Genomic DNA, 27300 nt, shown 5'->3' on the forward strand with positions numbered 1-27300 from the left:
AATGTGCATTTCAAAAGGAAGAAGAATCTTTTCCTGACATTTACTCTATTAGGTGTAAACAGTCCAGATCAGTGACCACAAAACATGCAGCGGAGAAACATATTGTAAATTACTTGATGTCCAGCAGTTTCCTGTAGAAATAAACGTTTTCTTATTTGCAGGGGATGCTATCTACAGGTATAAAGGCAAAACTGACCTATTAAATGGTTTATACATAATTTTGTATCAAGGACACAGGGTTAATAATAAAAAAATTGTATTCTGTTTAAAACTACCCTGACATGAGTGGACTGTAAGAACCTCTTTACAATATTTAATTAAATACACTTTTGCTTCCCATTATCTTTATTTAAGCTTCTTTTTGTTGCAGTTGTTTCTTTTTTACTTCATGATGAAGAGAATAAACCTATAATTTTAAAAGGGAAGCTTGGGCTAATACCAGGACAGAATCAGGGCACTTGCAAAGTTACTGTGGAATGTTTAACACAATCACAGGGGAAAAATAGGGAAAGTACAGATTGACTTAAAACAACTGAAGTTCTGTATGCAAGAACAAACTACAAAGAATCAGGCATAGGGAAAAAAAAATCAGCAATGAGAATTTCATCAGTAAGACTTTTGCACACAATAAAAGTAATCTATTTGCTCTGGATAACTAGAGGGCTAGATCTTGTAAGAACATGAATCTGTGATGCAAAAGATTCTAGGAATGTCAAAGCAAAGAAAAATGGAGCTAGGTTTGGAGGAGAGGAGGCTGTAAGTAACTGGACTTATTCTTTCTCTCTTTACTTCCTTAGAAAGAAGTCCTTCCAAAAATATTTTTAAATCAACTAGTCTATTCTAGAAGTCTGATTAAAGATTGGAACCAGTACAGGCCTTTAAGTGCTGGAATATGTTCTCTTTTAGAGAATACTGAATCTTTTATAGATGGAACAACCTGCTTTAACGGTTATTTAGCAAATATATTCACAATAATTATTTTATTTTTTTCCCCTATTTATCACTTCAGAATGAGCAAAACTCTTGCACAAACTTTGTATTTAGGTAGCACAAAATACCTCAAAGGTTATGCAGTAACCAATGGCCCAGACCTGCTCTGAAAGGACCATTATTCTGAAGGGCATAATGAGATAGATATCACATGCTGATGAGATTATCTGAGCTGAAAAACAGTAGGGGATTCATTTTAAAACAAGAAAGCAGGTACAAAAGTTTTAGCACAATTTCCTTTACTGAGAAGAAAACAGATATGATAATAGATCAAGGGCACTAGAAAGCAGCAGGAAAGGCAGATTAATCACAACTAGTAAAGGAAAAACTTCAAACAGTTTTTCCAAGGGAATCACCTTTTCTCTTGTTTATCAATTTCCCTTCTGAAAGAGGAAAACACTGATGGATCCATGTTAAGGTGGAAAGTTCAAATGAAGTATAAAGTAAAAGGAACCAATTGCATGCAAAAATACTGTATAAAAGGTACAGTCAAAACCCCAGGAATTTTGCTCAGAGGGATGTGTAAATGTACTGGTTTGCTGTGTGAACAAAGGAGGCATATTCCTAAAACCAGAAAAGAAATCTCCATAAAAACAGTGCTCAAGCTTTGTATTAACAGTTAGGAATCAAATGTCCAATGTGCATTTTGGAAATAAGTTAACAATATGCTAAAATACTACACTTTAGTAGCAAGGTGGCCATCATGTGTCTCCAAATTAGAAACACCTGTGTTTCAGGTTTGCGTGCATAAACAAACAACTTATTTTATTAGCTAACAGAGATGTACAAGATCAGAAGGCAGGTTTAAGACTCTAATTGTTACAAGTATCATATTTAAAATAAATGATAAAACACAGATTATTTTTTTTTAAAGCTTATGATGTGCTCCATCATTTAGCATTGTGAAATCTCTTAGTTGGATAAACTCCTAAAAATACATTCTTTCTCATCTATAATATTTTTATATTAGTTTGTGGGTAGATCGCTACCATAGACCAGCTATTGCCACCATTCTCAAAGATAAAATGACATAACCAATGCATAATCATTAGCTCTGTTTTGAGGAACAGGTTCTGCCTTCCTATCCTTCTAGATAAGTATGTAACTAATGTATATCACCATTCTAGTTTTACACTGAGATTTTATAGCTACACTGTATTGAAAAAGCCATGGAGCATTTTATGGACTCCACACTACAAGTTGAATTCATCAAACTCTATAAAGATTCACTCTGTAGAAAGAGCTACATTTCTCTCGCCTTTTTATTTTGGAAGAAGCTTTCTCCTGTTACTCTGTACAACTTGAAAGTTCAAAGCTTCCTAAAAGCCAATTTAACCTGATTGCCAACAGCTAAGACTCTGATTTGTTGTAAGACCATGAATTTGAGAACCTTTCTAGATGATCTAAGTTAATTTAAAATATGCAGTTTCTCATTATTTAATACAATGTTTGTGAAATCTAGTTTAAGGAATGGTTTCTGCCTGAGGCAGATTTCCTCATCACCTTCTGCTCTTTTGCCCTTATTGCATTATCCAGCAAGCCAAGCAAATTTTACCTCTACCTCACTCCTTCATTAGAAGAACTCATAAGAAAAGGTCTCAAAATTCTTTCAGCTGTCTTAGGGCTAGAACTGTTTGCAGACATTAAAGCATACTTTTTTAGGCATGCTAGGACCTAACACGATAAATCGCATTATCTTGTAGCTGGCTACACAGCAAAAGTGTTGTGAACATAAAAAACCTGACTATTGCAAAATCAGCTTTTACCGTATCTCCACTTTCTTAAACTGAACTGTAACACAAAAGCGACAAGGTGAAAGAGAGAAGAAAAATTAAACTTTTCTTTTTTACAAAGGGAACTTGCTGTTCACTTTAACTCTTGAATTTTTGTGGCTTTAAGGCTTTAATCCAAAAAAGAAAAAGACTTGTTCCATCAGTCAGTAGAAGTATAATCCAAGCACCTTAAACTGAGATTTAATACAATAAATCTGTCTTCTGTTTTATATCAATGTAACTCCAGGTACATAAATGGAGATACTACTGATTTACTGCAGAGTAAATGAAAGAAGAATAATCAACAAATGTAACCCATATGGAATTCAAGCATATAGCTGACTTAGGTAGTTTACTTTTTTTTTTGGGGGGGGGGGGGTGGTGGTGACAGTTTTCTGGAATAAACCTAACAATATTGAAAACTGAGGCCTTTATTGTTATTCATCAGCTGGAACAGAACTAAAAGACATTGGCATGGCAAACTTTGTAAGTTGTACTGTTCCTTGGTATTAGCATACTGTTTGAAATGTGAATTCTCTTGTAGTATTTATACACCCCAAAATGAATACTATTTAAAAACAAAACCAAAAACAACACCAAACACCAAAACCCAAACAAGGAAACAAAACACGACAAAAACATGTTCCGTAAAAGAAGTCCTTAAATGGAATGGCCCTGTAGCCTCCTTTCGTTAACCCTCAGTATTGAGTCCTTGGGCAGTTTAATGGTTTACCTGGAACTATGCAACATAAATGAGTATTTTGGGTGACTATATTTTTCCTCCCAAAAAATCTGGCCTCAGTGCATCTGAAATTTATGACTTTCAGGGAAAAAACTTATAACCATTCTAAGCTTTCTTCTGTTTATATTAATATTGCTGAAGCTATGCATTTGCCAATTGGTTAAATCGTCTTTCAACTAATCATTACGAGAAATACTTCCTTGGAAAGATCTGACCTGACAAAATGCAATGATGTGGACAAAAGTTGAGCACCTTGCTGTCAAGCAGCAAGAACAACAGAGGGAAGCATACTATTGTTCCTTGTAGAATAAAGTGCATTTCTGAATAATTTCACCAGGAATTACTAACGTCAAAGTAAATATTAGTCATAATGACTGTGATAAACATTAATTGTATAAGTACATGGCTAAATTGTGTGTGAGATCTTCTGTTTATTCAAAAAGGAGAGCTATAAATAAGAGCTTCAATATCTGCAGAACAATAGACAGAAGATTATTCTCTTTTATTCTCTCTTCTACTTTTTTGCAGTAAGTTCTGCCACTGCAGCAAAACTTGAATGGCACCAATAATTTAGTAAGTCCTTATTATTATTTGATGTTTTCAGTCCAGCAGTGCAGATAAATTATATTTCACTACACTGCCCTGTTCCTTCCAGAAAGTCAAAGAATGACATATGAGATCAAAGGATGGAATTTAGAACATTATACTAAATTCATTGCTTTCCTACATTATCATTTACGCTAAAAAATTTTATGTTCAAATCAGAGAGAGAAAAGGTAATACATCTGACAAAATAGCTTCCATTTCCTTAGAATTAACTCAATTTCAGTCAGAATGGAGGCAATAAGATCAAAGAGACAAACAGCTATCAGCTGTGAATGTCTTGAAGTAGTTATTTTCACTGAGAACAGACATATCCTCCTAAATGTTAGATAAACCATAGCATATAGAGATCTAGAAACAAATTCTCCCTGTAGTTACTTATCGACTTTTGATTTTATTTCTGTGTCACAAACAAAACAGAAAATTTCCTGTGAAACAAGCTGGAAATGAAAAGCATTTTCTCTCCTCTCACCTAAATGCACTGTCTGCCATTGGCAGACCACAGCTGGAAATGGTCCCAAGCTGCTCTCTCATGTGCAGGTGTCTGCAAATGAGACCAATACCCTTTGGCATGAATATGCTTGTTAATCAAATTCAACAGCGGAGCAATTCTCTATAAATTGTATGTAGCAACTGGTGGGAGAACATCCAGCAGGTGAAACCTACAGACATTTGTAATTCTATGAATTCCTTTTAGCATACATCCAATCAGTTTTAGTATAAGAAGCCACTTTCAGTTATTTTTCAGCAGTCTTGGCTAACTGGTTGAATTTATGAAAGGCAGGTCCTGCTCAACTAACCTGTTCTCCTATGACAAGGTAACCCACTTACTGGATGAAGCAAAGGCCATGGATATTGTCTACTTAGACTTTAGTAAAGCTTTTGACACCATTTCCCACAGCATTCTCTTGGAGAAACTGGCTGCTCATGGCTTGGATGGGTATACTGTTCTCATGGTAAAAATCTAGGGGGATGGCCAAGCCCAAAGAATGGTGGTGAGTGGATTTAAATCGAGATGGTGGCCTATCACAAGTGGTGCTCCTCAGGGCTCACTGTTGGAGCCAGTTCTGTTTAATATCTTTATGAATGATCTGGACGAGCAAAGTGACCCCCAGTCAGTTTGCTGACAACACCAAGTTGGGTGGGAAGGAAGGCTCTGCAGAGGGATCTGGACAGGTTGGGCCAATGGTCCAAGACCAATTGTATGAGATTCAATGAGACTCAGTGCTGGGTCCTGCATTTGGGCCACAGCAACCCCATAAGACACTCCAGGCTTGGGGAAGAGTGGCTGAAAAACTGCTTGGCGGAAAAGGACCTGGGGGTGCTGACTGACACCACTGAACATGAGCCAGTGTGTGCCCAGGCAGCCAAGATACCAATGGCATCCTGGCCTGTATCAGCAACAGTGTGGCGAGCAGGACCAGGGAAGTGATTGTTCCCCTGTATTCAGCACTAGTGAGGCTCCACCTTGAACACTGTGTTCAGTTTCGGGCCCTTCACTGCAAGGAAGTCATTGAGGTGCCGGAGTGCATCCAGAGAAGGACAATGAAGCTAGTGAAGTACAAGTCTGATGAGGAGTGGCTGAGAGAGCTGGGGCTGTTTAGCCTACAGAAAAGGAGGCTCAGGGGGAACTTATCAATCTCTGCCTGAAAGAAGGCTGTAGTCAGGTGGGTGTTGATCTCTTCTCCCAAGTAACAAGCGATTGGACAAGAGGTAATGAACTCAAGTTGCACCGGGGGGGTTTAGATTGAATACTGGGATAAATTTCTTGACTGAAAGGGTTGTCAAGCATTGGAACAGGTTGCACAGGGATGGGGTGGAATCACCATCCCTGGAGGTATTTAAAAGATGCCAGATGTGGCTTTTAGGGACATAGTTTTGTGGTGGACTTGGCAGTGCTGGATTAATGATTGAAGTTGATGATCTTAAAAGTCTTTTCCAACCTAAACAATTCTACGATTGTAAGAATAAACAGTAATTTGGTGCAAAACAATCATGTCACAAGACACACCATGTTTACAGCAAAAGCAGCCAAGGAAAGCTTAAAAATTCTCTACAAAGTCCTAAAAACCTGTCATTGCACCTGACAGCTCTCAGAAAGCAAAATGTATTCCTCTAACACTCAAACTTTACTGAATATTCCGATTTCCAAAATTTATCCACAGAATATGTTTTGGAAATGTGGCTGCTTTGAGACACAATTATAATTGTAAATACTGGATTGCACAAATACTTCCATGAAATTATGTTTAACCACAGACAAGCAAGAAGTCCATGACTCTTAAGGCCTTAATTCCCACAAAGAACACTTGTGTGTGAATCCTGTAGAAATGGACACTACAATTTGAAAGACTTGGACATGTGCATACTAACTCTTCTACTTGAGACCTCATACACTGATAATTTGTTACTGTGTTGACCTAAACTGTCTTACAATATCCTTACACCTTCTGCCCTTTCTCAGCAACTGGTGATTCTCACCTATTACTTTGAATGTAAATTATATGAGGAAGGTATTGTTATTCAGTCCTGTCATCACGCATCATCTACCCTAGCAGTACTTTAGTGGTTTGTTAAAATTAGCAGGTCTTGATAATAATACCAGCAATGCTGAATGACAAAATTGGAGTTGAAGTCAGTGATGCAAAGAAGGGGGAAATCTACATTAAAATGGTCTGTACAACCTAAAACCAAGATTGACCTTAGAAAACAGTAAAAGACAGTGTGGATAGTCACAGCATTTTGTAGGAAAGGAAATGGAAACAGAAGAGCGTTACTGAGAATTATACTGAACAAGAACAAGCTGATACGGTTCTTGGGAAACTGGGTAATTTTTTGCAAAATCATGATCAAATATGATACAGGTTGTAAAACCAGTAATTTAAACAACAGAACATGTAAATGAGAGGTGGAAGAATGTTAGACACATGTCAAAGCACTTAAACATGGCAAAACTCTTCTCTCCTTTGAAACATCATTAAAAATAAAAAAAAAATAGCACTAAAATATTCCCTTAGCTTTCAAATTCTGAGAGTATTTCAAAAAGAGGTGAGTTTTTACTCTACTCAAAGCAATGTTTCTTTAGGAACTACTACGATTTGAATTAGATATTTAATCTCTCAGTGCTCCAGTGATGAAAGATGAACAGAGACTAAGGTCAAACTGTAGTTAACATATCATATAAAATGCTAGAAGAAAGAATCAATATATAGCTTAAAAGCCAAGATGTAACACTGCTCTGATTTCCCCTCTATGGCTTAACATAATACTTGTCTTATTTGCACCACCCTGGGAGCAGAGCTGCTTAAGACCTAGCTTTACTGTGGCATTACAGCTGCTTGCTGATGTTGCAGAAAGAAGATATAAATAAGTTCTATAGCAAAGCCTCCAAGTGCAAAGAATTGTAAAATGCATTTACAGATATCAACTGCATATCTTAATGTTTGAAAAAGTGCAATTTGCATTCTGCATTTCTCATGTAAATGTACACTACAAAAATAATTATAATAGTAATCTCTTTCAATGGATATAAAATACTGTAATATTTATAGTCTGTGCCAGAGTTATAATGACTGTGGGGCGAGAAGTGAAGTGTCTCAGCATGTTCCACATGTTTTTAACACTGTTTCTAAAGGCCCTGGAGGCTATTAAATTTAATGAACCCATCTGCTATGAAATAGAGGTCCAAACATAATCAGTTTTCTCAGTGCCATATAATACAGATGGCATTCCATGTTCCACATCCCCAGCAGGAAATTTTATGTTCCTCTTTAAGAGCAGGACTTTTGTTTTTGGTTTTGATGTTTTAAACATCTTTTTGATGTATCACATATACCATTTTATAGTGTAAATACCATATACAGCAATACACATGAAAAGTGTTAATTCATTAAAATAAATATTGCTGTTTCCTTCCTACATTTTTTCTAGTGACTTTGACAACTAGCAATTAGCTCTCTGTAGTGATATTCTTTGCTTAATGGAATCCCTGAAAATTGCCCTAATAGCGTAAGTTCCAGCACTAGCAGTGGAGCAAAGCAAACATGTAATTTATCGAACAAAGTAGTTTACTTCAAAAACTGAAAGGTACACAGACATATAGAGACACATACATACACAGGCATAGGTGCTATCTATGCTTATGCATGTCCTTATTTGTATATGCTATGTTTCCATGGAACAATGCACAATCAGTCATAAAGTATCCATATTCTCACTAGGTCATTATGGACTTTATTTTCCTTTGCATGTCCCAATTTTCATTTCAGGGGTCTCAATTTGTGTGCTTTATTGGGACACGCTGCACCATGACTCTTGTACTGGTGTGTGAGCAAGGGCTCTAAACTCAGATATAAGTGGCACAGCATTCCTTGCACCGATTAGCACCCTGCTGCCTAACATAAGTAAATCAGATGTGTATTTTCTAACAAAAAGAACATCCATTGTTATTTTGAGCTGCATCTGAAAGATAATGACTACATTAATTCTATTCAGTTGAGAGGTTTATTCATTCTTGAGCACTCATTATGTTTTGACAGTTGACACAGATCTTACAGAATTTGAAACAGTTAATGGTAATTCATTTATTCTAGATCCAGCAGTAAAACAAACAGATTAGAACTGTTTAGGAGAAAACAACAATATTTTATTATGGCAACTGGAAACTTTGGGCTACAGATCTCATAAAAGTCATGGCTTAAAGGCTTAGTTTTTATTGGCCTGTCAATGAAGAATTCCACAGACAGCCCACTAATCATCAGCATAAAGAGATGTCGCACCTACACATAAATACGTGCACAATCTTTTCTTACTGTTTGTGCAAGTAGTTGCATTGATCACTATTGTTACTGTTTCAAGCACTGTCCCAGAGCTGTAAGATCCCAATGCAAATAGAGCAGAACATAATTGCTGGACCAGATGGTCTGCAACTTCAAACTGCAATCATGCTCCTACAGAAGCTTCTGAAAAGATGAAATGTTATATTTTTTTCAGGAAAATTGATCCCAACTGAAAACGCTGATAAGAAAACGTTCCCAGGGCTACTTTTTACTTTTTCTCCCATATCAGAGTCTTCAAAAGGCCACTGCAGATCTATAGGAGACAAAGCAGAACCTGAAGAACCTTATTTTAAGAACAAACCTCCTTGACAGAAGGCCCGATATCCATGCATAAGATTTTCCTTCCCTAACCCAATTCACTCAGGTGTCAAAGGAAATTCTCATGGGAACCTCATAGTCAGTGGTGAGGATGTTCTCTGGTAAAGAGCTGTAAATTATTAGAGATTAAGAGATGCTGGCCACAAGGGAGGGTAAGGGCATATAACCAAGTCCAAAGTGGATTTGGGAAAAGAGCAGCACAGATTTTCTTTTCACAGCTGCTGATTAATGACATTTCCTGACATTCAGTTCTGCAGTGATTAACAATATTTATTTGCCATAGACATACATGAACATTCTGAGCACTCTGATGCATTTTAATGGATACCAGTACTACAATCTAGAAGCTAGTTTTGAAATAGAGGCCCAGGGAACCTTTAACTGTGATAAAAATGTTAATTACACCCACTTATTATAATAGCACAATTAACTTGTGCCACCAAAAGTATTTGAAGATATCTCTGGGAATAGAAGCTAGCGGAAACAGGGTACTATTTAATTTTGTTATTTCATAAAAGCTCTTCTGTGCATTGAACACAAAGAAAACTGTGGAATGGAAGAAGCACTAAACAACAGCATTGTTATACCTTGCCAGAAACTCCTGGATAGAAAAAATGCCAGCATAATGGCTTTCACTCCATAGGACTTTGTTATAACTGTACATTATACACAGACTTCACAAATACAGCTTCCCTTGCTTCTCTAGAACTGGCTCAGAATTCATCCCTTGACAAAGAACTGTATCCCGGAATCTAAATTTCCATACTTAAAACACCTAGATTCTGATGTGACAGCTATCTGAGAAGTGTGAGCTTCCTATACTTCATACTGAATTTCTGCAAAGAACCCGAACCAGAGTGAAAAGTGTGCATACAAAGCACTTGATTATTTTCAAGGCTGAAAATAAATTGAAATGCTGTCATTTATGCAATACTGTAACTGTAATATCCATCATAATCATATCTGAAATATTTAGTCTTTAGCTCAGTGGAGCTACCTCAATTACTGTCCTACATAAGGGTTAATGGGGTCTTGGGCAAGTTACCTTACTAGCACAGTATCAGCCTCTTGGTCAGAAAATATTTCAAAATATGCCCGCTTAAAGAAAAAAGAAAAAAGAAAAGGGATATATTTTTTTAACAGCAATTGTAGAATTAAACTAAAATCCATAATTTAATGTATGTCTATGAGAAGGTGGGGATAATGCAAATGAAAATTCAACATACGGTACTTTAACACTGAAGAAAAGCAGAAAAAGTAAAAACCACTCCCCATTTATATTCTGGCAAATCATGACCTGTAATGACTCACAACGCTGGTTTTTTTTAATGAATAAATTCTGCAGCACTGGACAGTCATCTCGTAATACTAAATAAGTAATAATTAAGTAATAATTTGCTCTTTTTATGCAAAGAAATCCTCCAGTTGGAAACTAAACAAAGCCACCATGGTAAAGTATGCCTGAATCTGCTTCACAGCTTGAAACTAATAGCCTGAAGGAGATGAAATCAATGGTGCATTAGATCTAGAGAATATATTCAGGTACATTTATGAAAAACAAATTACACCAGGAAGTCAACAAAAGTCCAAGTAGGTCAAATTATGCACCCCAATAAACAAATTCTCAATCACAGTCTTTTAAACAATTTGAACTCAGGGGCCAGTCCAGCCTTTTTTCTTATTTCCTGCAGCAAAAAGTAATGTTTCTCTGCTTCCAGATGTTACCATAAGAATGAATTAAGGGCTTCTGAGCTTTATCCATAATCCCAACAGACTATCTCTATGTATTACTTCAGTTGGATATTCTGATGCCGAGGCAAGTCCTCCTTCTTTCTCCCCCGCTTTTCTGGTGGAGGGTAAGTAAACCTGACCCTAGGATCTGGCTGGTTACCTCTAGAAAAAGGCAGGAAACACTGGCAAGAGAACAAAGTCTAGGGGCAGTAAAAAGGAAGCCGGTTCAGCTGCCTGTGAAGCAGTCACCCAGGAAGACCTAGTCTCGTTTGCTTTATAATCTTTTCAGCTCTCAGAGCCTGACAGTGTCAAAGGCAACACAGACCTGACATACATCCAATGTTCTCCATGTTAAATTTTCTTCATACAATATCTGGCCAGGGATTTCCATTTCTATAAATGCCATACTTTTTTCTAACAGCAAGTGAAGCCCCTGTGAGTGTCAAAGCTAGGCTGAAGAGGCACTGCGGGAACATTCTGCAGACATCCTCTTACAGGAAAGGTGAACAGATGCAGGAATTACATGCCTTGTTTTAGCAGCAAAATTCTTCTGGGAATATTCCTAAATGATATCAAGCACCTAAATGACCTAACTTCTGGCTTTCACAGATTACTTTTTCCTGGACAAATATTGGATGAGAACATGCTGGGGCATCAGGGGGAATGTTTTGTATCCTAAGACTATTACCGTCCAGCTTCTTTCTGTCTGGATCCTAGTATGTTGCAGCTTAATGTTGCTTGCTCTGAAACAGCACAGCTGGCCAATTAGCTCTGATATTTGGCAAGAAGGGAATGGAGAAGTGTACTGCATGCTGTTAAGGCACAGAGACACTGATTACAACCATGTATATATAGTCCTGAGAATCTAGCCATGGCTATTCTGACACAGAAGGATGATTAAGAACATTTAAGCTGTCTGGAAATATGCTACTATTTCTAACGTATCAAGGTCCAAGCAGCAGCAATGGAGGAGAAGGGACAAAAACTGTCTGTGAAAATCAACAACTTATGGGAGGGAGACAATTATTAAGATTCCACTTTCAATGCCAAGACAGTAGAGATGATATGAGAATCTGTCTGAAAATATCACTCCTACCCTAATTTATCTTTTTCCCTTACCTATGAGGTTTTTGAGGGATGGAGGAGAAAGGTAGTTTGCAACTAAGCAGAGAAGAGAATTCTATTTTTGAATCTCTTCTTACAGCATCCAACCCATTAGGGTCCTGAGTGGATTTTCCAGGCACTTAAAAATGTGTCTGCATGTGAGTATGCGCATGAGTGCACATATATACATATGTGTGTATATATATACACTTATAAGTATGTATAGTGACATTAATCAGCCTTACTCAAGAGACTGAGAAGAGAAAGAAAAGAACCTGGAAGTATTTTATTGCAGTAAACCAGGTTTTGTTTGGATTTAAACGGTTCCTTTATGCAAGAATGTAGCAGCTCCACTGTTTTCTATTTTCCTGTTTTCTCAAGATTCCTTCTCTACACTCCCTCTAGTGTTTTTAAGTTCACTTAGTATTTCACACAGCATTAAGCTGTTCATTTTCCTTAGCCTTTCCATAACCTACAGGAGAATCACTGAAAATTAGACTAACCTCTCCAAATAGTTTTCTCCCTGCAATGATCAAAGAGATACAGATTAAGAGATGAAAAAGAGAGTAAAGTGTAAAATTAATTCTGAAACAGCATTTTGTTCTTTGTTGGTAGGTAAAGGGGAGGACTTGGTGTTAAGAAAGGAGGAAGATTATTTTGCAGCACTTTCAATGCAAGATTCATAAGCAAAAGGAGAAACCACTTACATGGATCAACTCCTGCTACTCTCTCTAGCAAATACACAAACTCACTTCAACACATACACACATTGATTACTTCAAGCATATAAAATCAAGAAGCGATAAAAAGTAGGTTCCCGTAGTCATCTCCTGACTTCATGGAATGCCCTGAAGGGACAGCGATAACAGGTGGTTTCTGTTTGCCTCATCCTTATGTTTCAGTAGAAGAAAGAGAACAAAAGGAAGACTGAATTAATATGTTCCTTAAAAAATAAAAGTAAATAGAGATAAGTAAATTGCCTCCAAAGCACTATTTCGAGGCAACTTTCTGTTTCTCCCTCATAAATGCAGTTTTATTATTTATTTTACATTACCCATGGCCAACTGAAGAATACAAAAGACCTGAGCAAATGTGAAAATGAGGCAAAACCATTCCCAGGGTGGATTTTTGTCCTAGAATATTTTTGTATTTACTTAAAGCTAAACCATCTAGATGCATTATAGACTCAAAACAAAACAACCACCACCACAAACACACACACCCACCCCCATATTAAAATGAAGCTGGTGAGATTCTCTAACCTTGCCCCATATTCAGGAAAGTTAAAATTTAAAACAAAAAGAAAACAGCTTTGTCACTGGTCATCTATTTTCTTCTATTCATTAAATTGAACACTTGGCATCACTTGTACTAAATGACAGATATTTGCTACAAACTCTTGTTCTGTGAATAATATGCAAACTCAAATATTTTAATTGGATCAAAACAAACATAAGAGGAAAAAGCAAACAGAAAAAAAAAAGCTATTTCAGACCAGCCCATGGAAATGAACAACCTTTATCTGCAAATCTGATCATTTATCACTAATAATACAGAAGTATTCAGAGTGCTCAGTCAGTGCATAACAGAAAGGTCTTCTTCAACTCTACTTTTTTTACAAGGATGTCAGATTGGACACTTATGATAATTTTGTTAGCATATCACATACCCAATTCACTTTGAAAGGTAGACTCTTCTTAATATTCTTCCTGAAGACATCACAGTTGTCCCCTAAATGTTCAGCCACCTTTACATACTAAAAATACCAATTCTTGTCTGTCTATACTTTCATCTTGTCATATTCATTGCCATGTTTTAAACCATATAGGAAAAAATGGTTATTCAATCTAATAAATTTCTGTTTGATGCCCATTTTTGATTATTAAATATACATTTGGGGGCAATACATTTTAAAATAATGCTGTTGCTCATGTTTGCTTCATTTTTTATGTGATTTACAATGTATAAATATCTGGTAAAGTTCTGTAATTTTACTTAACGTACTTGTAATATAGAGATATCAACACTGAATTAGCACATTCCAGCAACAGAAATCAGATGTACAACTAGTGTTTCTAAAACGGCAGTTTTGTTCCCAGTTCCTCATCATATGCAGTAAGCCTAAATTAAATGCTTTATCATGCAGACTTACAGTGCTGTCAATATATGCTTCAGTCCATACTACGTCATGCTCTTGGTCAATAACCTTTGGTCGGCTAAGAACATGGAGATATTCCATGACATTCTCTTGAACATCAGCTAAGGTAGAGATCTGAGTAAAGAACCCTGTGAAAACACACAATTCAGACTTATAAACCAGACAGCACAAATTAAAGAAGATTGCAACAAGGAGTTATTATGTGGTTTAGGCCTGTTATGTTTTCTGCTTGCTTATTTCCAAAAATGAAATGCAAAAAAGGAATGGTTCATATGAAGCAGTCTCAAACAGTACTAATTGCAAAAACAGAAATCCCTGAAACCTTTGTCCAGTCCTGCACTGTGTTCCTAACACTGCTATGAACCACTGCACTGACTGTCCTAAGCACTCTATTTTCAGTAAACTTTCACTGTTTAATGGTAAGGAAGGTAGGGATAGGGGGAAGATGGGGCAAATGCCGCATACTTCAAAAGTTACAACTGGTATTAATTTTATCCAACAATGTCTCATCCTGTTTGGCCAGTTTCAAGAAACATCAGAGATTAGGTCTACAGTATCCAAAGAGTAGTCACATATGCTCCAAAATGCTCATCATCCTTACAGAATGTGACTAAACATGAGATAATAGCAATATGTTATTTACAAATGGAAGGTCACAGAAAATGTAGACTACATTTGGAATTGCTTGCCTTAGCTATCACAGCTCTGTTAATCCTTTAAAACATCTCCAACCTGACAGCATTAAGAACAGCAGAGGCCACAGCTATTTGAGCTATCACCACTTTCTTTTTAGTGCTGAGATGTTAAGTACCGTCATACATCACAAACTTGACATCTGGAGCCCACATCATGCAAATTTCTGACAAATTTCAAGGCCACAGTTTCATCAGGATGTATTTAAGCGTCACTTCGTATACTTTAATGAGGAAGGACCAATATATAATTTTTATGAAAGAGGCCTTGCTACAATTTTAGTCATTTGACAGGATCACAACTTCTGTGGAGCTGGAATATTAAGCTACAGCAGAAGACATGACAACTGCAATGAGCTTTTGAGCCATGCTTATTGCAGACAGGGCCAATTTTGGCAAGATTGAAAGGGTGCTTTGTAGTCCGACTGTTAGAGCTTTCTGATTCAATACACCTGCTCATCATACGTGTTCTTTACTGCGAAGGTGGTGAGGCACTGAAATGGGCTGCCCAGCAAAGTGGTAAATGCTCCATCCCTGGGAGTGTTCAAGACCAGTTGGACAGAATCTTGAGTGACATGGTCTAGTGTGAGGCATCCCTGCCCAGGGCAGGGAGCTCAAGGAACTTGATGATTTTAAGGTACTTTCCAACCCTACTTGTTCTATGGTTCTATCACTACTCTAATACCATTTGTTGTACTGAGCTCATGCACTTTTCAGTGCATGCTATGCCAGTACTTGCACTTCTATCATTGTGCAAAATTACAGTTGGAGCAGAGATCTGCTTGCACTGATTAGTGCGCAGTGAACAACAGGACACCTGCACTCAAACAATACATATAATAATGTCTGAAAAGTCAGAGGAGATTAACTACTTGAAAAAATTTGTCTTGTAGCTAAGGTGATAGAAAGGTCCTTTTTAATCAAGCAGTATTTTCTTATCCATACAAGCTGAAATCACAATTAGTTAACACTTTTTAATGTCTTCAAAAGCTTAAAGACTCATTTAAGAAGCTCCTGGATGTCTATGCCTAGAAAATTCTTTAATCACAGCCTGTAAATTACCTTTGAGACAAAGAATAACTTGCTGGAAAATGAGCATGAGTTCTGATTGCCTCCTGAAATGCTGAAATGTTTTTATGTCAGTTTTTCAAATGAAAAAAAAATCAGATTACTAAAAAAAAATAATTAAAAAATCAGAAAACAGAAGCCAATCTGAAACATCTCAGTGTTGTGCCATATGGGTTTATACATGGTACAAGACACTGATAAGGCTGAAATATCTTTTTTCTTCTTTTCCTTTCAAGGGAAGAGATCCATCTGGACCAAGTACAACCAACAAGAACACACACACCTACTTGAGCCCGTATAAGTATTCCTCATATGGATGTGTATTACATTACCTATTTCTCTCTATAGTATTTCTGAAAATGCATGCTGTAATAACACAACTTACACAGAATTCTCTAGGCAGCATGCTAAAGACATTCATTTCTTGGTTTAGTACTTGCAAACCATACCTCTAAACTGCACAAGAGTAAACAGTTTTTAGCCTAATTTCCAAAGACTAAATGAGATAAGTCTGAATCAATTTCATATAAATTTTGAAAAGAAATAAAGGCCTCAAAGACAAGTGAAAATTTGTGACTATTCCAAGGCTGAAAGAAGTGACATGGAGCATCCTATCTGGAAGCAGCCAGATGGTAAATCAGCACATGCAGTAGACTAGCGTGCATGTAGTTGCAAGGCTATTCATACAGTCCTACTTGTCCAGTGAGTATGACAGTTAAAAAAAGTAAAGGTTAACAAGTGGATGAAAAAGGGATTAGGTGAAAAAATCCTATCTCTCTAATCATATCTGTGATTCACAGATTTATTCATATATGAAGCTGCAACAGATGAAAAGTTGAAAGAAAGAGTGTTAAAAACTATTCCTTTTAACCAGGTTGCTTGAAGTGAGTTTAGTGAAATGTAAAAATTGCTGTTAAAGATATGTAAAAGAAGACTTAAATGAAGACAGTGTCATAAGACATAACAATAAATATTCCCTCTAGCCTTTTTATAATGTAATCTCAGGGTGGGTTTCATTTGTAATTTCTGGGAAGAGCTCCTTCCTCTCACTAAACGTTTTGCCTGATTACCCTCCTTATAAGTATAGTTTGTGCTTTCCTAGCTCACATTAGAAAAATCTACAATGATTTTAGCGTCCATAACTCATGTAACATGAGCAATCACCTATATTCTGTGAATTCAGATTTTTCGTATTTTTAATGCCTGTTCTGATGTTTATTTTTCAATCTTCTAATGAGAAAACTCTACCAAAAGTTACTACATTATAGCTAGGGACAGCCTTAGGTAACATTCTCTTTGTTCATTTTCACTGAATATTTAGACTTTTTGATGGTTCATAAGATTGTAGCTCTGTGTAAGAAATATAAACCTCACAAGAATTAGCTTCCTACACTGCTAAATTTATCTCTTATGTAGAGATTGGTGGTACCCCATGGATTTTAAAACCTTACTCTTCCTATACCAAGGTTTAATGATCCCATAAACACTTACTCTGAAGTTCTTTAGCACAGCTGCTGAGGCCATGTAAGCAATAGCAGCAAACCCTTGCTTAAGTTTTTGCATTCTAACACCTGCTTCTCAGCTCCCTGGTGTGTGAATTATGCCATCTTTGAGCCCCTTTCAGTCAGCACTGCTCATTTTTTTCATCCCCAGCAGGAAAAAAATTGTGAAGGAAATGGGTAAGATTTGGTAATGACAATCGTGAGAGATGTATAATAATGTGGTTAAAGACAGACACTTAGGCTCTGCAAGCGGGCTGCCTTTCTGTATTACACAGTCCTTGCAAAGTGTTTGGATGGCTTGTTTTTCTCTAAACTTTTCAAATGCCTACAATGGGTTTTTACATGAAGTGCAGCACTTCTTGTTTTCTGGACACTGTGCAAAACAGATGCAACTGTTTTGCACACTAATAAAATATCACTTGCAACTAATAAAATATCAGAATTAAAAAATCCTTTCTGCTAGGGACTAAGGAGGGCATTCATTGTCTTGCTGCAGCTGTAAAACTCCCAGGGAGAATCCACCATGACCCCCATCTCAGGGGCCTCTCAAGCAGGTGAACAGTCTCTGTTGCTGGCTGCCTGCCACCCCCCGAGAGCCCACAGCACATGAGGTGCTGGGGTCATGCTAATAATGGGAATGGATGTGACTGGAGCTTCCTGTAGGAAGCTCTCCTCTGCTAATACAATAGTCTGTAAATGACTACAGCTGGGGCACAATTTGCCTCAGGGCTGATCTGTCCTCTGCTGGCAGTTAAAGAGCCAGGATCAGTGCTCCAGTATGCCAAGCATTTTTCTCTACATTGCTTTCTCAGCCTCTGCGCCTTTGTACTGATGAATCCTTTCCTTTGTCCATTTTACAATATGCCAGCCACACTGGTGATTCATAATAAAAAATGAATAAAAAAATAACAGAGGCTGTCAAATTACTAATGCAATAGATAATTTTACTGGGGGAAAAAAAAATTAATCCTGGCTGTTTTGTAAGTAATGAATCAACTCCCATCTATCTTTACAGCTTTCTGCTCGGAGTGACTGCTGAGGAAAGGTATTGCTTGCTTACTTTAAAATCTGGCACATGCACACAAAGCACTAGGAAACTTTTGTTCACTTCAGAATCTCAGTAAATCTTTATTCTTTTCCTTTGTGTGCACTTGCTTACGATACAGAAGAGTAAATCACTACAAATTTCACAAACCGCTCTAGAGGGACTTTGGGGTTCTTGAACGTTTTAATGTATTTAAAATGGTTTAGTGCTTTCCTTCATTAAGCCAAGTCCCGCTAGGTATGCTCTACTTATACAAAAAAAAAATGTAACAGAAAGACATGCTTGGGATTTTTCAAGGTTTCACCATCAGAATCTAGAAGCTAAAGAAGTTTTGCAAGGTGGTATGAGTTTCCCTTGTGACCCATTCTGAAGGAAAGGACTGCTGTCCACAGTCCAGTCAGCTGGAAACCCTGCAAACAGCCTTCATCTATGTTGTGCTTCCAAGGGGAAAATCACTGCAAGGAAAATTGATTTTAAGGTCACTGACCCTCAGTGGCAGCAACATACTTTGGCCCACCCATGCTAGTAGTAAACTGCAGTCCAGCCAGCCAATCTTTAAACCACCTTTACTGCGCTCCTCATTTGTTGTGCTGTAATCCTTCATTTCACTGATAAAAAATGGATACGCTGTAGCTGAAAACTGTAAGAAAAAGACCTAAATCCATACGGTGTGACATAGTGACTGACGCTGTTTCCAACTGATTTTCAAAGCTATAGATACTTTTGTATTTAATTACTGATTAGCGGTAGCTGATTTTTTGCATTGTAAGCTGTCAGAGAGCAGATATTGTAACTATTAAACGGAGAGGGGGGAAAAAAGACCCATAGAAGCAACACTCATTAATGTGTTTAACTGATTCATGTGAGTAAGATTCTGACAACATGGCTCTGAAAATAACAAAGTAGTCCTGAAGAATGACGAAGGGGACCACTTTTCCCCCTCTGGGAATAAGGAAGACATGGACCAGATGATCTGCTAAGGCAGTCTGTATTGCCTGGTCCTAATTTCTGAGTTGCTGTACTTAGATCCTTATGAATCTGTAGAGCTGGAATAAAAACCTAACAGATTTTGTTGATTAAATTGTCTTCAAAAAAGATGCTTCAAAGGAATTCTTATACTATTATTTAAACTAAATTATGGTGTAATATTAGCTGATTAAGACAAGACTTCAAGCTGAGTAATTTCCATCAGCTGGACATAACAGTAGTTAAAGAAATAATGACTAAATGGATAGCACCTGATGCAATTCATCATAATGTAATGTGGCACAAAGGAAAAAAAAAAAGAACATTTTTTTTCCAAGAGGAAAGGAAAAGGAAAACCTGAAGATTAATTACGGTTTTGTTTGTTGGGTTGGGGTTTTTTTTCAAATTGCTCTTACTTATGGTAGTCAGTCCTTTACTTTAGCATCTCAGTCAGCATTTTACATGTTTTAATGCTCCTTCCTTAAAGAATAGAAACCTGTTTTTTCAGTTACACTGTCAGTTCCTTAGGAATCAAACTGACTCTGAGTAATAACAGCTATAGTGGAAGTAATGCTTTGAAAATAAAGTTTGTTCTCTGAACAAAAATTTAAAAGCACAAATTCTAAAAGCTTTGTAGAAAATGCATTTAAGTTTTTGTGGGTTTTTCTTTTTTTTGGGGTTGCATTTTGGAGGAGGGGGGGTTTAATCTTTTTTAATTGTATGCTACGAGACAAGTAAGTCCTTTCCTTTCCTGGAAAAAAACAACCCATCCTCTCTGATTAGTTGTCAGTGATACCGTATCTGCAGAAGGATCAGGTACGCAGGAAAGCTCAGTAATAGGGTTTTGAAAACAAGGCTTTCACAGTTGAAGGTTAACTAACCTTTGTTAGCACAGGCCATCCACTTCAGGTTATCAGCAAAGGCAGCTTCTCTTCCAATCAGATAGGTAAAAATACGAACCTGAGAGCACAATGAAAAAGATCAAGTCAATTAATACTGCATTTAAATCTTACACAGTGGAACTTCAGATACAGATGTGTAATTCATCTGGACAAGCCCTTTTAAAGTAAGTATTACTGGTTAAACAGCACAGTAGGTTAAAAAAGAAATCTCTACCAGTAAGGTCTTCTAATAACAAAATGTGGCTTTTGTTCAATGTAAGAGAACGGCTGATCTCTTTGGATGTTTTTAATATCTGATATTTAACTAAAGTTATGGTTAAATAGTGAAAGTGTAAGTGACAATAAACTAAAACCACTGAGGCACAAAGCAAAACTGCACTTTCCAGACAAATATAATATTCACTTATGAGTTGAGAAAATTGCTGCAGTGTGGAAGAAGAGGCACTTAATTAGCAGCTATTTCTGTAGGTAAAGGATCTGAAACACCAGGTGAGCAAATTCCCCTCAGTTTCCAAGGTCCATAAGATACAGTATCTTTGTCACCTTAGAGGCAGGTACCCACTTGGCACTTGCCCAGGTGGCACTGTGCTATCAAGTGATAAACAGTGGAATCGTGTGCCAGGTTGCCACAAAAACCTGCGCAGCTTGTCTATGTATGTGCATGCTCACAGACCTATACACCAGGAATCCCAGAAAAATTATGCTTGCCTTAAAATTCTGCCCAGATAAAATTTCTTGGCAGATAAGGGAACATTTTGGAAATGCTAGATGCAAGGAAGGCCTTGATATGATAACGTGTTTGTCTGGACTCCCCAGTTCCATATTATAATACATACATCCAAAAAAAAAAGTGCCAATTTGCCCTCACAGGAAGCTGATGACAGCATTGTCTATCCCATACCTTCTGCTCTCAACCCTATTTTATACATGGGACACTGCAGCAAAGATAATTGAGTGGGTTTTAGCTAGATAAACAGAGAATGGAACAGAAGTATCTTGTCCAGAGCTTCCTGTACCTCGCTAATACAAGTTTGTGTGGCACTCACAGCCCGCCTGTTCAGCTTGGGTCTGTAACCACCATAGGTGTATGCTGAGCAAAGAAATCATAGTCCTGGGTCTCAGCATATTCCATCTAGAGACCCCACAGTTCCATACCTACCATCTGATATAGCTGGGTAAGATGAAGCACACTGAGTCACACTTGATCCATCTAAGATCCCAGCAAGAAAACTGGGAACAGCACCTGACAGGTACAGCTAAAGCCCATATTCTACCCTCTGCAGCTTTTGCCATGCTAAGGCATATGTTTCTTATTCCATGTGCCTAAACTTCGACAACTATTTACCCATTCCCTAATGATTTGTCCAGGTAAAAGCAGCCAAGTGCATACTGGTATATTAGTAAAACAAATGCAAAGTGATCATTCTCTTCTGTTCCACCGAAAAAACGTATCTGCACCACTGAGCTCAGTTTGGGATTCCCCCATACAAGACACTGACATACTGGAAAAGACAGCATCCACCTTCAAGAAGAGTCTAAGAGGACAGCACAGCAAGGGACAAATGTCATTAAAACGTCCTAAGCAATTCTGACTCAATATAAGGAAAAACATTTTTGTCATGAGGGTAATAAGATATTAGAGAACATTGCTCAGAGATGCTGCAGAAACCGCATCCTGGGAGATAGTAAAACTTAGACCAAACAGTTCCTGAGCAGCCTAACCTAACTTCACCTGCTCTGAGCAGAGGGTTGGACAAGATGATGTTCAGAAGTTTCTTCTGACTTAAATGATTCTATGAAATCAGCAATATTTTACACAAGGGATGAAAAATTTGATTTCCTATTGAGAATCAGTCAAATTTCTAATGAACTTGTTCTATTTTTTGTTATTTTGAAGATAAAACAATTAAATTACATTAGGAATGGAAAATTACAATTTGTAACTGCAAACATGGTGCTATCATTATGGATGAGAAGAAAGAAAATCACTAACTCCATGTTGTAACACTAAAAATAGTAAGTAAACTAAAATCCTTTTACCTTTTTATCAGTATACTTAATAGAATCATCATGATCAAAACTGTTTTTACAGAAACTCTATTATCACCATTAAAAAGCTGTACACAACAAAATATATGCTCCAGAACATTTTATTCAATACCTAATTGGGTCTCACATTCACAAAATAGACATACTTTAATTATGCACAAAGCTAATTACACAGAAAAAAGTCATGATGTGAGACGTTTATGAAGACCTCTAATTTTATTCATTTGCAATTAAAAAGAAAGAATTAGTTTTTTAATTAGAGCCGTTTTTTCAGTCAAATGAAATTATTTGTAAAGCATACCAACTTATTATAAAGTTCCCATAGTTGTTTTTTTTTTACCGAAATTTTAAAGTCTCTCTGAAAGTTTCCCTCTTTACTGTCAGTTATGATCCTATATGCCCTCACTGCTCTTTTGGCCATTTTCTTTATGCCAGATCCTGTTTCTAGACATTCATGGTGTTTTATGTTATTATCAAGCCTACAGACCAGATTTCAAACACAAACCTGTTCCCAGACTTTCAAACATGGAACATATATAGAACTCAATCATGATTTTTTATAGTTTCAAAAGTATACACACTGATTGTGTACTGCGGTTAAATACTTTGAACTAAACAGTATGCATATAATCCTATCCAAGACTCACAGCATCAAACAAAAGAATGGTACTTTTATGCTTTGATGGCTACAAAAAGCATTAATAAACAAATTTTTATTCTCTAAACGTACATGAAAAGGCACAGTGAGATTTATACCCTCAAAATACAGCATAAATCACTGTCTCAATTCATCTTCCTGAAAATGATGCTTGAATATAGCCTATGATGAGACGGAATACATCTGAGAGGTTTATATTTAATGATCTGCTTTAATCTATAAAGAATCATACTACACTGTGCTCCTAATGAAAAGAGACCAGCCTTATCTAAAAGGATGTGCAGGAAGCATGCTAGTAGGCGTAGGCAGCAAACTAACTATTAAAACTGCAAAGAATAAAATTTCAACAAATTGGTATCATAGATCACTACAAGGAAAGGGCTGCCTCCATGATACTGTGGAAAGACTTTTAATGATTTTTTTCTCTGGGCATCTTTTACACATATAGTTTATCTCCAGTTTCACTAGAAGATACTTTAAGCAACATAGAAAGTACTGGTAATTCTGTGGCATTACTTGAAAAGATAAAAATAAAAGCTAGAGAGTAGAGAGCTAGTACTGAAGATGAATGATCAGAGCTTAAGTGCTGCTTTCCTTCCCTCTCCCAGCGAGTTGTGTATTTTTCTCCATGCACTTTTCACTGTGCATGTTATATAAATGACGTTTACCAGTGTCAACATGACATCTAAAATCTTTAATAAAACAAAGCATAAGGTAATCTATAATTTTAAAATACCATTTCTATGTTGGTCATTACTTGATAAAATGACTTAGTATTCATAGTAGCTTCATAAGAAAATAACTATTTAAGGTCACATGAAAGTATTATAGTTAAAAACAATGCCACTGATGCATTAAAGTTTTTCTTTTACATTGACCTTAAGGATATATTAATAGGTATCATCAATATTGTTTAATACTCTGTGGATAATTGTGAGAAGAAACCTCAAAATCAGCTCTGATAGCAAACGATTCTAATTATAGTTCTACTTCTAAAAGTTTCATTTGATCAGTTCAGTGAACCCGTCAGTGTAAGCACAATTCACTGTGAGCTTGCAGTAGGAAATACTCATGAGTCCTTAAGCATTCCCTGTAGAAGTAATTTTACAAATACTTGCCATATTTTCTGCTTTCAGAGGTCATAGCAGTGACTTCAGTAATAAATTTTTAGAATTGAAACTTGCCTGAGTGAATAAGTCTACATTCTAAATCCTATTTTTCAAACCAAACTTGGATCTACATACCTTTTATACTATATTAGTTTTACTCTTTTGGATAGGTATTTTATGTAATAATTCCAGATGTGCTGGTAGCATCCAGCACAATATACCATAATAATTATATATTATACCTTATACTTTATACCTGTTTTCTGAATCTACATAAAAATACAATTACGTCAATATTATATAAGTACTACCTTAATTTCCAATATCTGAAGGGGGCCTACAAGGATGCTGGAGAGGGACTTTTCATCAGGGACGGTAGTGATAGGACAAAGAGTAATGGGTTTAAACTTAAACAGGGGAAGTTCAGGTTAGATATAAGGAAGAAGTTCTTTACTGTAAGGGAGGCACTGGAACAGATTGCTCAATAAAGCGGTAAGTGCTCCATCTCTGGCAGCGTTCAAGGCCAAATTGGACAGAGCCTTGGGTGATACGGTCTAGTGTGAGGCATCCCTGCCCATGTCAGGGGGTTTAGAACTATATGATCTTAAGGTCCTTTCCAACCCAAACCATTCTATAATTCTATGAAATCACTTCAACTTCTGCACATGGACAAGACCTATGCAGTGATGGGCTACACATTCTGCAAAACAGGACACGCTGTGTCCTAGTTACTGCTGAAGTTGTCATTGTAAATAAGTAGACATTAGGTACCAGATTTAATATCCATCTATATTTTCAGATACCTTGTAAGATAAATGTTGTTAGGAAGATACTGTTAATAGCGACCATCAATTTTTTCTCTTTGTCTATCTGAAGTAACTGAATGGGAAGTGTGTCAGAGCCATTCTGTTCTGCAAAATGATTGCTTAAAGTGCCTATTTTATTCACACAATCCAGATACAACACTAATATTGTACATTCTACTCATAAGTATTTATAGTATAGAGATTTCAAACACATCTCAGTAATTTCTAATAGATAAGGAAGTATAGTTTCATTCTGTGGTTTCTATTGGCCCTTAAAGATAACACAACAGAAACTATGAGATTTAACATAAGTATACACACTATATATATATATATATATACACACACACACACTGATACAGGTGTATTGGTATCTTATGGTACAACATAGTGCTAAGACACTAAAAATTCTTTTGAATCCATATGAACAGAACATTTTACTCAAGGCAGACTGAATAAATTCAAAGTTGTTACAAGCCGGTCCCAGAAGATCCAGTAACAACATTTACATAGTCTACATATGCTCTCGCAAAGTATATGCCAAATGAGAAAAACACCTTTCAATATCCAAGCACTGTGACTGAATGAAGAGACCATTTTTATCTGAGAAGGAATCTGCACCAGAGAGTGTAAGCACCTCTCTGGCAAAAAAACATACGACAGAAAGAGAACCCTTCAGCTGTGGATAATTTTGAAGGCTTTGAAAGATACTTGAGAGAAATACCTGAATCAACATACTTTCAATGTCTGAACCCTAAAATATGATCTCCACTGTATTAAGGCTTAACATGAACTGTTAGCTGTGGAGAAAGGAAATATTCTTAAGCAGAAACACTAGTTTTAAATTGATCTATTTTATACACAAAGCTGAAAATTGTAGATGTCAGATTCACTGAATGCAAAGCAAAACTTACACCAAGAGCAAAACCTTTAATCTTTGGAAATACACTTGCTATTCCTACACAGCATGTAGTTCCTAGAGATGTGCCATAGTCTATCTTTTTTTAAGCCAGTGTTCACAGAAAATGGGTGAGAGCTCCACAGTAACCTTATAGAAATGGAAAGACAGTAAAACTAGACTCTTTAATAGAGCTTGTGACTTTCTCACTTCATATTTTTCTACAACTTTCTAAAGCGGGTGTTGAATGGCAAAGAATACCATTTGAGATTGATGTATTTTAATTATCTTCAAAACAGCTGTAGAAACCTCCCATAGATTACCTTGTTATTATGTCTCATTCCTGACTTAGAAGGATCACCTCTGTGAAAGAGCACTCCATTCAGTTACTATTCTTACTACAAGACTGCTGCAGAAGCTCAAATGATTCTGAACTGTGGAATCATATTCACTCTAAGCAACAGACTAATTTCAACAGTGTATTTTACAATAGTGAGGTGTCGTGGTTTAAACCCGGTCAGGTAACTCGTTCACTCACTTCCCCCCCCCCTTTCTTGCCCTCCCCCCTCCCCTACATGCAAGATTGTGGATTCAAGTCCAAATCACTAGCCAATAGTAAGCTAGTAAGAAGAAGCAAAATACACCAACCACTGTCACAAGTTGTGCATGTACACAGCAGAAGTAAATATTAAGGCACTGAACTACCAAGCTCAGTAGTTCAAACAAAACTGAATACAAAACTTACACAAAATACTTAAATCATCAGTAGATATTTAACTGTGTAATTATTTTTAACGTGCTTTCTCCCTGGTTTTACAGCAATGCTCTTGTCACTTTACCTAGGCACAGATGATGGTTTAGGCCACACAGGTGGTTTGCTTTCTCTTCTTTGTAGCATCCCTTCAATTTTTGAAAAATTAAAAGTTAATAAGTTTCTTGCTTTTACAGCTAGGGAATATTCTAAAGTTTGAACCTTTAAACTCTGGACAGACAGCCTATATGAAATCTCAGAGATGCATACACTCAGCCGTTAGTGAGGAAACCTAAGACTGATGACTTAAATGACAGCTATTTCAGTGCTAACCACTTCATCTGAAATATCCCCTTAACAGTTTCATCCATTATGCATAGACTAATCTGCAGTCCCTGAACTGCCCTCACCTCTGAAACTTCATTTGACTAGCAGGATAGAAAAGAGAATAGGGACCTTTTTCTATCTATGTTAAGCAAGACAAGTCAATCTGCAATGTTTTACACTGGAACTGTGAAGTCATATCTTCACACCAAACAGCTGGTAAAATAGTATTTCCAGAAACTTAAAATATAGTGTGGGAGGGAAAATGGGACTT

General features: G+C 36.8%; 1 protein-coding gene across 2 annotated transcripts in view; it reads right to left on the bottom strand.

Moving 5' to 3' along the window:
- Positions 1-27300, bottom strand: part of CACNA2D3 (calcium voltage-gated channel auxiliary subunit alpha2delta 3) — a 449302-nt gene that overhangs the window by 138447 nt on the left and 283555 nt on the right. For both annotated transcript variants that reach the window (XR_008973242.1, XM_057417633.1), the window contains exons 12-13: positions 20411-20489; positions 14251-14384 (exon numbers count right to left, since the gene is read on the bottom strand). Coding sequence is in view for 1 of the 2 variants with exons in the window: in XM_057417633.1 (XP_057273616.1) it covers positions 14251-14384; positions 20411-20489 (213 nt within the window). In the remaining variant the exon portion in view is untranslated. The remainder of the gene's footprint in view (positions 1-14250; positions 14385-20410; positions 20490-27300) is intronic.

Source organism: Pezoporus wallicus, unplaced genomic scaffold, assembly GCF_028554395.1.
Source record: "Pezoporus wallicus isolate ANWC-B61680 ecotype Strahan unplaced genomic scaffold, APGP_CSIRO_Pwel_v1 contig_8542, whole genome shotgun sequence".
Classification (NCBI taxonomy): domain Eukaryota; kingdom Metazoa; phylum Chordata; class Aves; order Psittaciformes; family Psittacidae; genus Pezoporus; species Pezoporus wallicus.